Here is a 14,130-nt window from a genome sequence, read left to right as displayed (position 1 = left end):
TGTTGACCTCCTAACTGTCTCTCGCGACGCGCCTGCCCCACACTTTGAGAAACACTGACCTATAATAATAACCAGGAGGCAGGCGGGGGGAGAGAGGAGTGTGGGAGGGGGAGAGCAGAGAGAGGGGGAGAATGTTATATTGTTACTGAGATCGTTATTGTTACTGAGAGGTATAGTTACGGTATTCCGGTTAGAATTTCACTCGAATTGCACTAATTAGAGGATTTTATGTTGGTATTTATTTTGGTATTCCTCCTGAAAATGACTTGAACTTGCCTACTGCATTACTTGCACTTTTCCTTTTATTTGAAGTTAACTTTTATATTTTATAATATAATATTTTATGTTGGACTGTAAGAAAGAGAGGATATTTTTTGTTGTGGAATATTACCCTGCAGTGCAGAAGCCTAATGTATATATTTGTACAAGAATTAGGGATGCACGATATGCATTTTTTCCCTACCGATACCGATGTTTACCCGCTTCTCGTGGCCGATAACCGATATGATAACCGATATGAGAACAGATATAATTTCACAGTTGATAACCTGTAGTTCATGCACACCTGAAGGTAAGAAAGGCTATGTAGTGAGCAAAGATTGATGATTTAATATTCCATAGTGATCTCACCAAATCTAACTTACATCACTATTGTTAACACAACAAAGAGAACACTTCTGACTCTTCAAATGTTCATTTATTATTTCCTCTAACAAACAGAATCTGTTAGACAGTGCACAATGCTTTTTTTAGCCAAGATCTGGCCTCCTTTTATGAAAACAAAAAAGGCTCACCTAAGAGTAATTAGATCAAAAATAAAGTGCATCTTGTCTATCCCTGTAAATTGAAAATGCATAAATAAAATATAAATAAATAAATAAAGTGCATCAGTCAATACAAAAATAAAGACTTTTGAAGAACCAAAAGTTTTATAGAACTTTTACAGAAACTAGTGCCAAATGGCTGCTTAGTCTGCAGATAAACAGAATGACACAAGGCACATAGTAGGCTACACTAGTATGCTTAATAAAGCAACTGAAAAGGGCTGGGCTATGCTAAAATCCTTTATCTTCTACTACAGAGAAAGGCTGGTCGTCGAGGGCCATAAACTCCATTATTTTTTCATTGATTGCTTGAGCCTTTGAGCTGTCTCGAGTAAACTTCCTGCAGTTTTCAAATGCGTGTTCAATAGGCTAGGCTCCCTTCTGCTACTAGTGCTTGATATTCCTTCCATACAGCGTGCTTGCAATGGTGAATCTTAAGGTGACTTATGAGATTCGTTGTGTTGTAACTCGTAGACCTTTGCCCTCCTCTCCGAACTTTTGTCGAACATGTATTGCAAATTGCAAACGCACTATCTGCCTCAGAAACTGTGCAGAATGTCACACCGGGGAAGCTCTCATGTTTCGCTCTCGTCTATACACAGCGTGGCTGTACGCAGGCACAGCAGCATGAACGCGACAACCGGAACCAGAAATATTTCCGGCTTCATATTATCGGCTCTATATCGGCTAAAATGTAATAAATAAATATTTAATAACATTAATTTCCCATTATCGGGCCGATAAATATCGGTGCCGATAATATCGTGCATCCCTAACAAGAATAATTGAATAAAATACTGAAATGTTAAGTAGTTTAACACGTTTTTGACATTTATTTGGGGAAAATTAAGTGATACATTAATCTAACAGTAAAAAAAATAATCGTTAAATTAGTCGTTAGAGTAATCGACTAACCGAAAAAATTATCGCTAGATTAATCGTTAGAAAAATAGTCGTTAGGGACGGCCCTAGTTATGACATCTTGGATAGATGGATCTATCCTACTGTACATGTAGGCTACAGTTATGACATCTTGGATAGATGGATCTATCCTACTGTACATGTAGGCTACAGTTATGACATCTTGGATAGATGGATCTATCCTACTGTACATGTAGGCTACAATTATGACATCTTGGATAGATGGATCTATCCTACTGTACATGTAGGCTACAGTTATGACATCTTGGATAGATGGATCTATCCTACTGTACATGTAGGCTACAGTTATGACATCTTGGATAGATGGATCTATCCTACTGTACATGTAGGCTACAGTTATGACATCTTGGATAGATGGATCTATCCTACTGTACATGTAGGCTACAGTTATGACATCTTGGATAGATGGATCTATCCGATGGGCTCAGTATTAAGGGGGACATATGAACTGGATGGGGGGGGCAACATTATTAATACAGATTTTGATAACTCGATATGCTATTGTATTCATGCAGCATTAACGCATCTATTCTGAGGTCACATAGGCCTTCTACGCTGCAGACCAGCGTTTCTCACTAGGCACGCATGATCTCACCCTCTCACTATCCACACATGATCTCACCCTCTCACTAGGCACACATGATCTCACCCTCTCACTAGGCACACATGATCTCACCCTCTCACTAAGCACACATGATCTCACCCTCTCACTATCCACACATGATCTCACCCTCTCACTAGGCACACATGATCTCACCCTCTCACTAAGCACACATGATCTCACCCTCTCACTAAGCACACATGATCTCACCCTCTCACTAAGCACACATGATCTCACCCTCTCACTAAGCACACATGATCTCACCCTCTCACTAAGCACACATGATCTCACCCTCTCACTAGGCACGCATGATTAGGGCGCTTTGATTAACAGGTACGACCAGACTTCCTTTGACCAACCCAACAGCTAACTTCCCCCAGCCTCAGATCCCACCAATTAACCCCGCTGTTTTAGACTATTTAAAAACCTACAAAAATCTAACAATCACCCCCCCCCCCCCCCCCCCCAAACACAGACACGGACAATAACAACACACAACATATATGTTCACATTAAAAAGGCACTTAACTTGCCCAGGTGGCAAGACCCTCCCCCGGGGTCTGCGCGTTGTGGCACCGTGTCGACTCGGCTCATAGTGACGGAGCCGCCGGGGGACCGTGGACACAGTGCTGAACGTGGAATGCTCCTCAGCTGTTAGGAGACACAGTGCTGAACGTGGTGGAACGCTCAGCTGTTAGGAGCGCCCCAAACTGGAGTCAGAGAGTGGCTGTATGGCACCTAGTAGGTTTACCACAGTACCTTTGATCAGCGTGTGTAAAGTTCCACTTTTCCGAATACAGTCACCAAGGCACACTGCAAGCGCTATGGTTATTCGATGTGAATGGAGCTGGAAATAGCCCCGTTGTCCAGCTGAAGCCCCGTAATATGGGATTGTAGTGCTGCACACCTGGATTTTATAATGTTGTATTTAATAACGTTTATTCCATTCTGCTTTTATTTGATATTCGGGGTAGGGCTGCCACGATTAGTCGACTAGTCACGACGACGTCGACTACCAAAATCGTCGCCGACATATTTGGTAATCGCCGTAGTCGCATGTTTTTTTGGAGCTGAAATACGTTTTTTTTTTTTTTTTTTTTTTTTCTAGCACCAGGGGAGCCCCCCCTCCCAAATTTCGTTGTTTGGTACCTGTACTATATCAATGACAATAAAGACCATTCATTTCATTCGATAAGCATTAGTTTTTCTTCCCTGAAGCTGCCACTGGCTAGCGTCTCCCAGTGTCTTTGATGTACATGCGCAGTGTCGGTCATCCGGGGCACACGTGACTTCCCCGGAAAAACAAACAGAGAAATGTCTTCCTGTCCTCGTACCTCTAAAGTGTGGGAGCATTTCAACCACAACGTTGAAAAAAAGAATGTAAAATGTAAAATTTGCAAAGCTGAACTCGCTTATCATGGCAGCAAGTCTATGATGCGCGAGCATCTAAAAAGGAAGCACGTTGTGGCAGATGACGAGGAAGAAGATGGCTCGTCTCGGTAAGCTAGTTAGCTTGTTATTGGCTAACGATATCGTTACGTTAAAAGCCTTCTTTCATTATTTTACGTTATGTGCTGTAACGTTGTCATCAAAGCGATACTTATCAAATAGCTAAAAATGTTGTCTTAACGTTACAGTGCTAAGAAGGCGCGTTCTACTATGAGATGAGTGAAGCAAAGCAAAACTTTTGTACTCTGTACAAGTATTTATTTTTGTTTTTGTATTCTTTTGGTTGCCTAGTGCCTAGCCTACCTCATTTTACTCAGCAGTTTGCACTCTCTACTACTCTTTACATTACATTACATGCAAGTGATGCCAGAAATAAATCTGCAAAGTTCATTCAAATATCTATTTTTGAGTGAACAATCATTTTAATTGTCTTTATTTTTAGTTAGCACATGCCTACAACAACAACTAACAACTTCAAGCTAAATTTAGAAGCTGATTTAGAAGATGATAGCTAAATAAGAGCGATTGAGTAATTGTGCGATAAGCTGTAATTTATGATCCGATTAGTCGACTAATCGTTAAAATAATCGGTGACTAGTCGACTATGAAAATAATCGTTTGTGGCAGCCCTAATTCGGGGTCTTATATGGCTCTCCCAACTAGGGGTGGGACGATTAGAAAATGTCATGTCACGATTATCGTGGGCAAAATAATCGCGATCCACGATATTATCGCGAGAATTAAAAAAATAAATAAAAAAAAATGTTTTATTTTTTATTTATTTTTATGCCAATAAAACACACTGTAATCACTTTAACTTAGATTTTGTTGTATTTTTAGGACATTTTAAGTCAGTAATTCAAATTCAGATTCTAGTGGCACATATCTCTGGCCATAATCCGGGTCCTTAAGAAAGAGCAATTCCTTTTCGGCCAATCAGCACCTTTCATTAACATACCCAAGGAAGTTTAAAGAACGCACTCCCAGTGTTGCCAACTTCCAGAGCCCCTTGGCGACTTAATTAGTCAAAAGCGACCAGCGACAAATCTAACTTCCTTTTCTGGTCATTTGGGGAATTACTGTAAAGCATCTAACACAGCGGTCGGGAACCTATGGCTCGCGAGCCATATATGGCTCTTCCGGTGACGGCATATGGCTCCCAGACAATTGGGTTGAAAAGTTAAAAAAAAAGTTTAAAAAAAATAATGAAAAAAAAAATCCGTTTGGAACTGATTTTAAAATACTTGTGATATTGCGTAATAATACTGTGTCATTTTAAAGTAAACAGAAATTAGTTTTGAAGTTAAATTTCACGGGACTCTTCACGGGACCCATGACCCGTGACCCGTGGGTCGGGTCGGGAACCAATGTCTCGCGAGAGTGTCAGAGGTTGTTGTAAAGGTGAATAAATAAAAAACAATTTGATCAGATAGTGAACTAGCTTATACGCTTCAGCCCTTGTAACGAGAAAGATGGCAAAAAGAAAAAAAGACGATGATTACCGTGCATTCCAGGCTGCGTGGACAGAGGAATTTGCATTTGTGGAGATCGAGACGCAGGATCTGCGGTATGTCTAATATGCAATGATAAAATTGCATCGATGAAACGGTCAAATATAAAGCGGCACTTCGATACGCATCACGCTTCATTTGCATCGAAATATCCAGCGGGGGACAGCAGGAAAAAGGCATGCGAGGAGCTACAGCGGAGAGTGCAGACGAGTCAACAGCAACTGCGTGGGTGTCACGGTGACGGTGACATACTTTTCTCTCGCGTTAGATGAGTCAACAGATGTTAGCCATCTATCTCAGTTCAGTATATTTGCCAGGTATGCTGCAGGTGACACACTGCGTGAGGAAAGCTTGGCTGTTTTGCCAATGAAAGGGACAACCAGAGGAGAGGATTTATTCACGTCTTTCATGGAGTTTGCTAAAGAAAAAAAACTGCCGATGGATAAACGTATTTCTGTCTGTACTGATGGTGCACCCTGTATGTTGGGGAAGAACAAAGGATTTGTAGCGCTTCTCCGTGAACATGAAAAGAGAGCCATCCTAAGTTTTCATTGCATCCTGCACCAGGAGGCGCTTTGCGCTCAGACGTGTGGCCAGGAGCTAGGTGAGGTGATGTCGCTGGTCATTCGAGTGGTCAACTTCATTGTTGCCCGAGCTTTAAATGATCGCCAGTTTAAAGCTCTGTTAGAAGAAGTTGGGAATCATTATCCCAGTCTGCTTTTACACAGCAACGTGCGTTGGTTGTCAAGGGGAAAGGTGCTCAGCCGTTTTGCAGCTTGCCTGAGTGAAATCCGGACTTTTCTTCAAATGAAAGGCGTCAAGCATCCTGAGCTAGACAACACTGACTGGCTCCTGCAGTTTCACTATCTCGTGGACATAACAGGCCATCTGAACCAGCTCAATGTGAAAATGCAAGGTATTGGAAATACAATCTCATCCCTTCAACAAGCAGTGTTTGCATTTGAAAGCAAGCTGGAAGTCTTTCTCAGGGACATTGAAACAGGTCGTCTTCTGCACTTTGTAACACTGCAACAATTTAGAGATGCATGCTTAGCAAGTGACTCCACTCAACATCTGGATCTCCAGCAGCTAGCTGGCTTTACGTCCAATCTCCTGCAGTCATTCAAAGCACGTTTTGAAGAATTTCGTGCGCGCACTGGTCTTTTCAAGTTCATCACTCATCCACATGAGTGTGCAGTGGACAAAATCGACCTGACATGCATCCCTGGGGTCTCTATGGGAGACTTTGAGCTGGAAGTTGCTGACCTGAAGGCATCAGACATGTGGATGAGTAAGTTCAAGACACTTAATGGAGAGTTGGAAAGTCTTGCGCGACAGCGAGCAGAGCTGGCGAGGGAACACAAGTGGACAGAAATGAAAAAACTTCAACCTGAAGACCAGCTGATTCTGAAAACTTGGAACGAGCTTCCTGTGACATACCACACAATGCAGCGTGTTAGTATTGCCATATTGACCATGTTTGGCTATGTATGTGAGCAGTCATTCTCGCATATGAGGAACATTAAGACCAACCTACGCTCACGTTTAACTGATGGAAGCCTCAACGCCTGCATGAAGCTCAACCTCACCACGTATGAACCAGACTACAAGGACATCAGCAAAACCATGCAGCACCAGAAATCGCATTAAAAGTCAGACATATTTAATTTATTATATGTTAAAAATACTATATGGCTCTCAATGAAATACATTTAGAAATATTTGGCTTTTATGGCTCTCCCAGTCAAAAAGGTTCCCGACCCCTGATCTAACATATCCTGTATTCCACGGTTCACGTTACAACCGAGCTCAGGAGAGACGAGTCTCTACAGTCTATGGCGAGCGAGGGTTGCCGTCTCCTCTCTCCCTCAACACTCACTCCCGCGGCCAGTCTGATAGCAGCCGCGGGGAGCGTACCGTTGTTCCCCGGGTCCTCGCAGGGGGTTCGGGCAAAGTTCGGGAAATAACGGACGGTTGTCATGTGTTTATACAGCATGGATGTTACGTGCCTAATAGGGCTGTTACGATTATTCGACGTCGTCGACGTCATCGACTACGTCAATACGTCGGTTAGCGTAATATGCGTCGGTTAGTCGTAAATAAACAAAATGGCGATTTTTTTTTTTTTTTTTTTTAACCTTTATTTTACCAGGCGAGACAATTAAGTGTATGAGTGAAAAATGGATAGCTACTAGCTAATGTTACACAAGCAATGTAGCTCACCACAGTTCGTATGTCTTGTCTTCTGGTGTTAGTAACGTTAGCTATGTAGCTGGCTAGCTACGGTAGCCTATTGTCATTGTGGTGCGAGCACCTACTGTACGTTATCTAGCTCGTAGCTCGCATGCTACGTTAGCATCAATTTAGCTAATCATAACATAGCAGCGAGAGTAACGTTAGCTAGCTATGTGTTGTGGTGATGGACAGACTTCTAAATGGCCATGTTGGCATTCAAGTTGGCTAAACATAGCAGTGAGGTGGAGCCAAATAAGTTTTGTTTTTGTTTTTTTTACAGTACAAAAATTATCGTTAGACTTATCGATAAATTAGTCGTTAGACTAATCGTATAATCGATAAAATAATCGCTAGATTAATCGTTAGAAAAATAGTCGTTTGGGACAGCACTAGTGCCTAATGCCTTTGATGCGCACACTTGCTACTTGCCGCTTTAATCATTGTATTTAGCCTATAGCACAAGTCATGCATTGCATGTAACCTCAAGTGCTGAACAGTATTAAGTAAACCACAATATATTTGCTAAAGCTTAGGGGCGACCGTGCCTTTTGCAGCCATAGACTGTCACTGCCTGGTAATAACAAGGAAGGCCAATGACAGTATCCCGTCTAAAGTTTTTCACCAGCCATGGTGAGTAGGCTAGCATACGTTACCTAGTGACTGACTGACAAAGCTGACTTGACAGTAACGTTACCCATGCAGGCTGAACAATAGCGCGAGACAAGTTCTGTGAGGATATTCGCGCGCGGCTCATGTGAGGAATTGCAATTATATTACAGTAACAGTCGCTAACTTGACTGCAAAAGTAATGTAGACTAGGCTGAAAAATAGCGCCAGACATTTGTTAAACACAGTTTATTCATAACATACGATTATGACGATTATTCAAATAATTAAAATTCTCCACGATTAAGTTATCGCGGGTGTTTTTATCGCGATTAACGATAAAAACGATAATCGTCCCATCCCTACTCCCAACCCGAGCTGCTGTGTGTGTGTGTGTCTGTGTGTCGCAACAGCGTTCCAACGATTAGATGTTGATGGCCCGGGCTAATATTGGCACTGTCACAGTTTGGCATTACAGCTGCTTCTACCACCAGTGTTCTAATGGGTTAATAATATGTGTTATGGTTGTTGACTCTCTCTTTCTTTCTTCCTCTCTCTCTCTCTCTCTCCTCTCCTCTCTCTCCTCTCTCTCTCCCCTCTCTCTCTCTCTCTCTCTCTCCTCTCCTCTCCTCTCCTCTCTTCTCCCCTCTCTCTCCTCTCTCCTCTCTCTCCTCTGTCTCTCCCTTCTCTCCTCTGCTCTCCTCGCTCTCTCCTCTCTGCCTCATCTCTCTCCTCTCATCTCTCTCCTCTCATCTCTCTCCTCTCCTCTCTGCCTCTCCTCTCTCTGCCTCTCCTCTCATCTCTCTCCTTTCTCTCCTCTCCTGTCTCTCTCCTCTCCTCTCTCTCTCAGGTGCGGTACTTCCGAGGCGTGTGGACGTGGTGAAGTTTGGTCTGAAGGCTCTGAGGGACAGTGTTGCTACGTTGAACGTGAGTCCCCAAGAACACACGGGCCACAGAACCTAGAACAGACAGAACCTAGAACAGACAGAACCTAGAACAGACAGAACCTAGAACACAGAGACAGAACCTAGAACAGACAGAGACAGAAGCTAGAACAGACAGAGACAGAACCTAGAACAGACAGAGACAGAAGCTAGAACACAGAGACAGAACCTAGAACAGACAGAGACAGAACCTAGAACACAGACAGAACCTAGAACACAGACAGAACCTAGAACACAGACAGAACCTAGAACACAGTGACAGAACCTAGAACACAGAGACAGAACCTAGAACACAGAGACAGAACCTAGAACACAGAGACAGAACCTAGAACACAGAGACAGAAGCTAGAACAGACAGAGACAGAACCTAGAACACAGAGACAGAACCTAGAACAGACAGAGACAGAACCTAGAACACAGAGACAGAACCTAGAACACAGAGACAGAAGCTAGAACAGACAGACAGAACCTAGAACACAGAGACAGAAGCTAGAACAGACAGAGACAGAACCTAGAACACAGAGACAGAACCTAGAACACAGAGACAGAAGCTAGAACAGACAGAGACAGAACCTAGAACACAGAGACAGAACCTAGAACACACAGAGACAGAACCTAGAACAGACAGAGACAGAAGCTAGAACACAGAGACAGAACCAAGAACACAGAGACAGAATCTAGAACACAGAGACAGAACCTAGAACACAGACAGAATCTAGAACACAGAGACAGAACCTAGAACACTGAGACAGAATCTAGAACACTGAGACAGAATCTAGAACACAGAGACAGAACCTAGAACACAGTGACAGAACCTAGAACACAGTGACAGAACCTAGAACACAGAGACAGAAGCTAGAACACAGAGACAGAAGCTAGAACAGACAGAACCTAGAACAGACAGAGACAGAACCTAGAACACAGACAGAACCTAGAACACAGAGACAGAACCTAGAACACAGAGACAGAACCTAGAACACAGAGACAGAACCTAGAACACAGAGACATAACCTAGAACACAGAGACAGAACCTAGAACATCCCAGTGGAGGTTCTAAGGCAGGTGGAGGTTCTACAGCTCTGGTGACCTTCATATGACACCATACAGCACACTGTACTCCTGACTTGTGTGTGTGTGTGTGTGTGTGTGTGTGTGTGTGTGTGTGTGTGTGTGTGTGTGTGTGTGTGTGTGTGTGTGTGTGTGTGTGTGTGTGTGTGTGTGTGTGTGTGTGTGTGTGTGTGTGTGTGTGTGTGTGTGTGTGTGTGTGTGTGTGTGTGTGTGTGTGTGTGTGTGTGTGTGTGTGTGTGTGTGTGTGTGTGTGTGTGTGTGTGTGTGTGTGTGTGTGTGTGTGTGTGTGTGTGTGTGTGTGTGTGTGTGTGTGTGTGTGTGTGTGTGTGTGTGTGTGTGTGTGTGTGTGTGTGTGTGTGTGTGTGTGTGTGTGTCAGTCTTTCAGTTGGGCAAGTCTTCTCCATGTCTTCAACTCTCCCTCTGACAGCCCTCTACAGGAGCCTGACCCTGACTTTCTGCAGGTAAACATGAGCACTCACTACCCCACTCTCTCACTCATCCACTCACTCACCCACTCACTACCCCACTCTCTCACCCCCTGTGGGGTGTTTTCTCCCTCCTCCATCTCTCTCTGTGTAGGAGGCAGTGGAGGTTACCAAGGAGATACTGCTCAGTTATCTCATCACCATCCCACGAGCCTTCCTGAGTGTATGTACACACACACACACACATACACACACAGCTGTTGGTGTCATGGTAATGTGTAATTTTGATAATTATGTGTCTGTGTGTCTGTGTCTGTGTCTGTAGCTGTATCCAGACCAGGCGTTGTTGTTGTTGGTGACTCAGGCTTTGGCCCAGCGCATCCTCTACCGTCCCCTGACCTCAGTGTTCATCATCCACAAGGTCTACGAGGTACCTGCACCTCCGCTGTCTCTCTGAAGCTCTACAGAACCTCAGCTGAGGTTAACCTGCTGTCTCTCTGAAGCTCTCTACAGAACCTCAGCTGAGGTTACAGGGTTCCACATTAACGGTTGCCTGATTGCCCGGGGATAACGCATAACGATGCGCTTTAATAATATCTTCACTCCACGATCATCTAGTCTGGTCACACAGATCCAGGATCCAGCAGCGTCGTCTCTGTCGCGCAAACAAACCCGGCGAATGTTTTACTTCCCCAGGGCAATCAGGCAACCGTTAATGTGGAACCCTGGGTTAACCTTCTGTCTCTCTCTCCCCCCACCCAGCTGAACCCCTGGGCAATGAAGTGGCTGTGCAGCTGCCTCTCCTCCTCTCCCGACGCTTTACAGTCTTTCCTCCACGGGTTTCAGAACGGCCTCCAGAAGGAAGACATAGACCTTTACAAAGGTGCGGGGGACGCGCCCATAAACACACTTCATCAATAATAGTCCATCTAGCACCACGACTGCCAACGGGAGCATAGAGTATAGATGTTCCCTGCCGTGACTGGTGGATAACATGATTCACTTACTTCAAGTGAAATGTATTTGTCCTAAGTCGCTTCGGGTAAAGGCGTCTGCTTAATGGCAAAAATTTAAATGTCTAAATGTGTTCTGTCCTGTTCTGCTGTCGTCCGCCAGAGTGGGTCCAGTTTCATGTGGACATGTGGACATGTGGACATTTCAGTGGGCATGGAGAGCAACCAAGACAGACACAGTGAGCAACCCCCCGCCATCATTGTTAGACCACCACTAGTGTTAGCATAGTTAGACCACCACTAGTGTTAGCATAGTTAGACCACCACTAGTGTTATCATAGTTAGACCACCACTAGTGTTATCATAGTTAGACCACCACTAGTGTTATCATAGTTAGACCACCACTAGTGTTATCATAGTTAGACCACCACTAGTGTTATCATTGTTAGACCACCACTAGTGTTATCATAGTTAGACCACCACTAGTGTTATCATAGTTAGACCACCACTAGTGTTATCATAGTTAGACCACCACTAGTGTTATCATAGTTAGACCACCACTAGTGTTATCATAGTTAGACCACCACTAGTGTTATCATAGTTAGACCACCACTAGTGTTATCATAGTTAGACCACCACTAGTGTTAGCATAGTTAGACCACCACTAGTGTTAGCAAGCTTCATCCCCAACCAACAAGCTTGTGTCCAGTCTGTCAGAGTTGGGATGTTTATTAGTTTTCATACGTTGATTGGTAAGCAGTGCTGTGACGTGTGTCTCTCCAGACTGGACCTCCCGCCTCAGGACTAAAGTGTTGAGCTGCTCAGCTGATCTAGGGTAAGGCGTGCGTGCGTGCGTGCTGCAGTATGAGCGTTCAGACACGGCTGTGGTCTCACTGGGAAGGTTTGTCTGCTTCTCTTCACATACTAGTTTGTCTCCTAGGGTGTTGCCGTAGCAGTGCTGGCACCCAGCTTCCAACCACACTGGACCAGGGAAAGACTGGTGCAGGACGGCTTTAATCCAGGAAACCGGCCTTTGGACTTCACTGTGCCTTTAAACACCACGACGAGATTAAGAAATATTTTGTTTTGTTCATTTTATTGTATGTTAGTTTGTGTATGACTGTCGGCCCTTCCAAATCAACTGGAAGAACCCCCCCCCCCCCCCAAAAAAAAGAGGGTTATTTTCTTTCTGGAGACCTGTGGGAGATGGATGCATGTGTAAATAGTTTGTGAAAGCATTGATTCCTTATTATTCCATTCAATAAATAAATAAAACCTCATTTTGTTTGTGTTATTCTCCCAGTGTGCAAACAAACCAAAACCATGAAGTTCACAGACGTGTCAGAATCTCTTTTTAATAAATGATTTTATAAAACGTACAGATCTTTCACAGTGTGGTACAGTACACATGATGGCATGGCTGTGGGGGGGGGGGGGGGGGGGAGGTTTAACTATTTCTATGGAGGCTCAGAAATGCAACATAACTGTGCAGCCTAGGGCTGCGCTCCTAAATGAGTTCTGAGAGCGCCGGAGTGTCCACGTGACTGCCTCTCGTCCAATCAAATGACTTTTTTCAAATGGCTTCTATTATGACATGGAACCCAGTGTGCGCTATATTTCTATGGAGGGGGGCAGTGGGATCTCTGAGGGATTGGGGGGGGGTCAAGTCTACATTGAGTTTCAGTGAAGGGACGGGGTTTTGCAGCCTATGTGATGATGTTTCTATGGAGGGGGCGGGGTTATGTGATGATGTTTCTATGGAGGGGGCGGGGTTATGTGATGATGTTTCTATGGAGGGGGCGGGGTTATGTGATGATGTTTCTATGGAGGGGGCGGGGTTATGTGATGATGTTTCTATGGAGGGGGCGGGGTTATGTGATGATGTTTCTATGGAGGGGGCGGGGTTATGTGATGATGTTTCTATGGAGGGGGCGGGGTTATGTGATGATGTTTCTATGGAGGGGGCGGGGTTATGTGATGATGTTTCTATGGAGGGGGCGGGGTTATGTGATGATGTTTCTATGGAGGGGGGCGGGGCCATAGGAGAAGCTGAGGACCGGCGGGCCACTTCCTGTGTGCCGTTGTTTGATGAGGTCAGACAGGAAGTAGATCACTCTCAGGTCGTCCTCCCCACAGCCGCCCCGCCCCAACAGGAAGTCCCTGCGGCGCTGGGCCAGCGTGGCGTGGTCCTCCCCGGGGCTGCTGGGAAGGTGGAGGGCGTGGCTGAAGGTGCAGAGGAAGGCCTTGGCGGCCAGCGCCGTCAGGCAGCTCTCCAGGTGCAGCAGGTAGGTGCTGCCCCGGCCAATCAGAGTACGGGGATCAGCCAGCCGGCCAATGAGGGTGCCTCTGTAGGGCGGGCAGCACAGCGTCCTCTGGTCCAGGTCCAACAGCGCCGCGTAGCGACTGTAACGGCCCCGAGAGTGGAGGATGCTGGGAGTCGGAGTAGAGGACGATCTGGTATGGTAGAGAGAGAGAGGGTTGGAGGGGAACATGAGTTATTTGGGGTTTGAATTCCGTTCTCTCTCTCTCTCTCTCTCTCTCTCTCTCTCTCTCTCTCTCTCTCTCTCTCTCT

At 44.9% G+C, this 14,130-nt stretch overlaps 2 protein-coding genes across 2 annotated transcripts in view; one reads left to right on the top strand and one right to left on the bottom strand.

The window, feature by feature from the left end:
* The window catches only part of LOC308150146 (uncharacterized protein), a gene marked incomplete at its 5' end in the record, with an annotated part of 42,853 nt that extends 30,015 nt beyond the window's left edge, over positions 1–12,838 (top strand). Inside the window, 8 exons of the mRNA XM_080523008.1 lie at positions 9,019–9,095; positions 10,558–10,641; positions 10,760–10,828; positions 10,931–11,035; positions 11,368–11,488; positions 11,722–11,797; positions 12,342–12,393; positions 12,499–12,838. Of these exons, the coding sequence (XP_080379134.1) occupies positions 9,019–9,095; positions 10,558–10,641; positions 10,760–10,828; positions 10,931–11,035; positions 11,368–11,488; positions 11,722–11,797; positions 12,342–12,366 (557 nt within the window). The 3' untranslated portion in view covers positions 12,367–12,393; positions 12,499–12,838. The remainder of the gene's footprint in view (positions 1–9,018; positions 9,096–10,557; positions 10,642–10,759; positions 10,829–10,930; positions 11,036–11,367; positions 11,489–11,721; positions 11,798–12,341; positions 12,394–12,498) is intronic.
* A 690-nt stretch (positions 12,839–13,528) lies between these two features.
* Positions 13,529–14,130, bottom strand: part of smcr8b (Smith-Magenis syndrome chromosome region, candidate 8b) — a gene marked incomplete at its 5' end in the record, with an annotated part of 26,223 nt that continues 25,621 nt past the window's right edge. The window contains 1 exon segment of the mRNA XM_080523007.1: positions 13,529–14,012. Within this exon segment, the coding sequence (XP_080379133.1) occupies positions 13,562–14,012 (451 nt within the window). The 3' untranslated portion in view covers positions 13,529–13,561.

This window comes from Nansenia antarctica (assembly GCF_963989245.1).
Source record: "Nansenia antarctica genome assembly, chromosome: 2".
In the NCBI taxonomy this organism is placed as follows: Eukaryota; Metazoa; Chordata; class Actinopteri; order Argentiniformes; family Microstomatidae; genus Nansenia; species Nansenia antarctica.
This window is presented reverse-complemented; position numbering and strand designations above follow the sequence as displayed.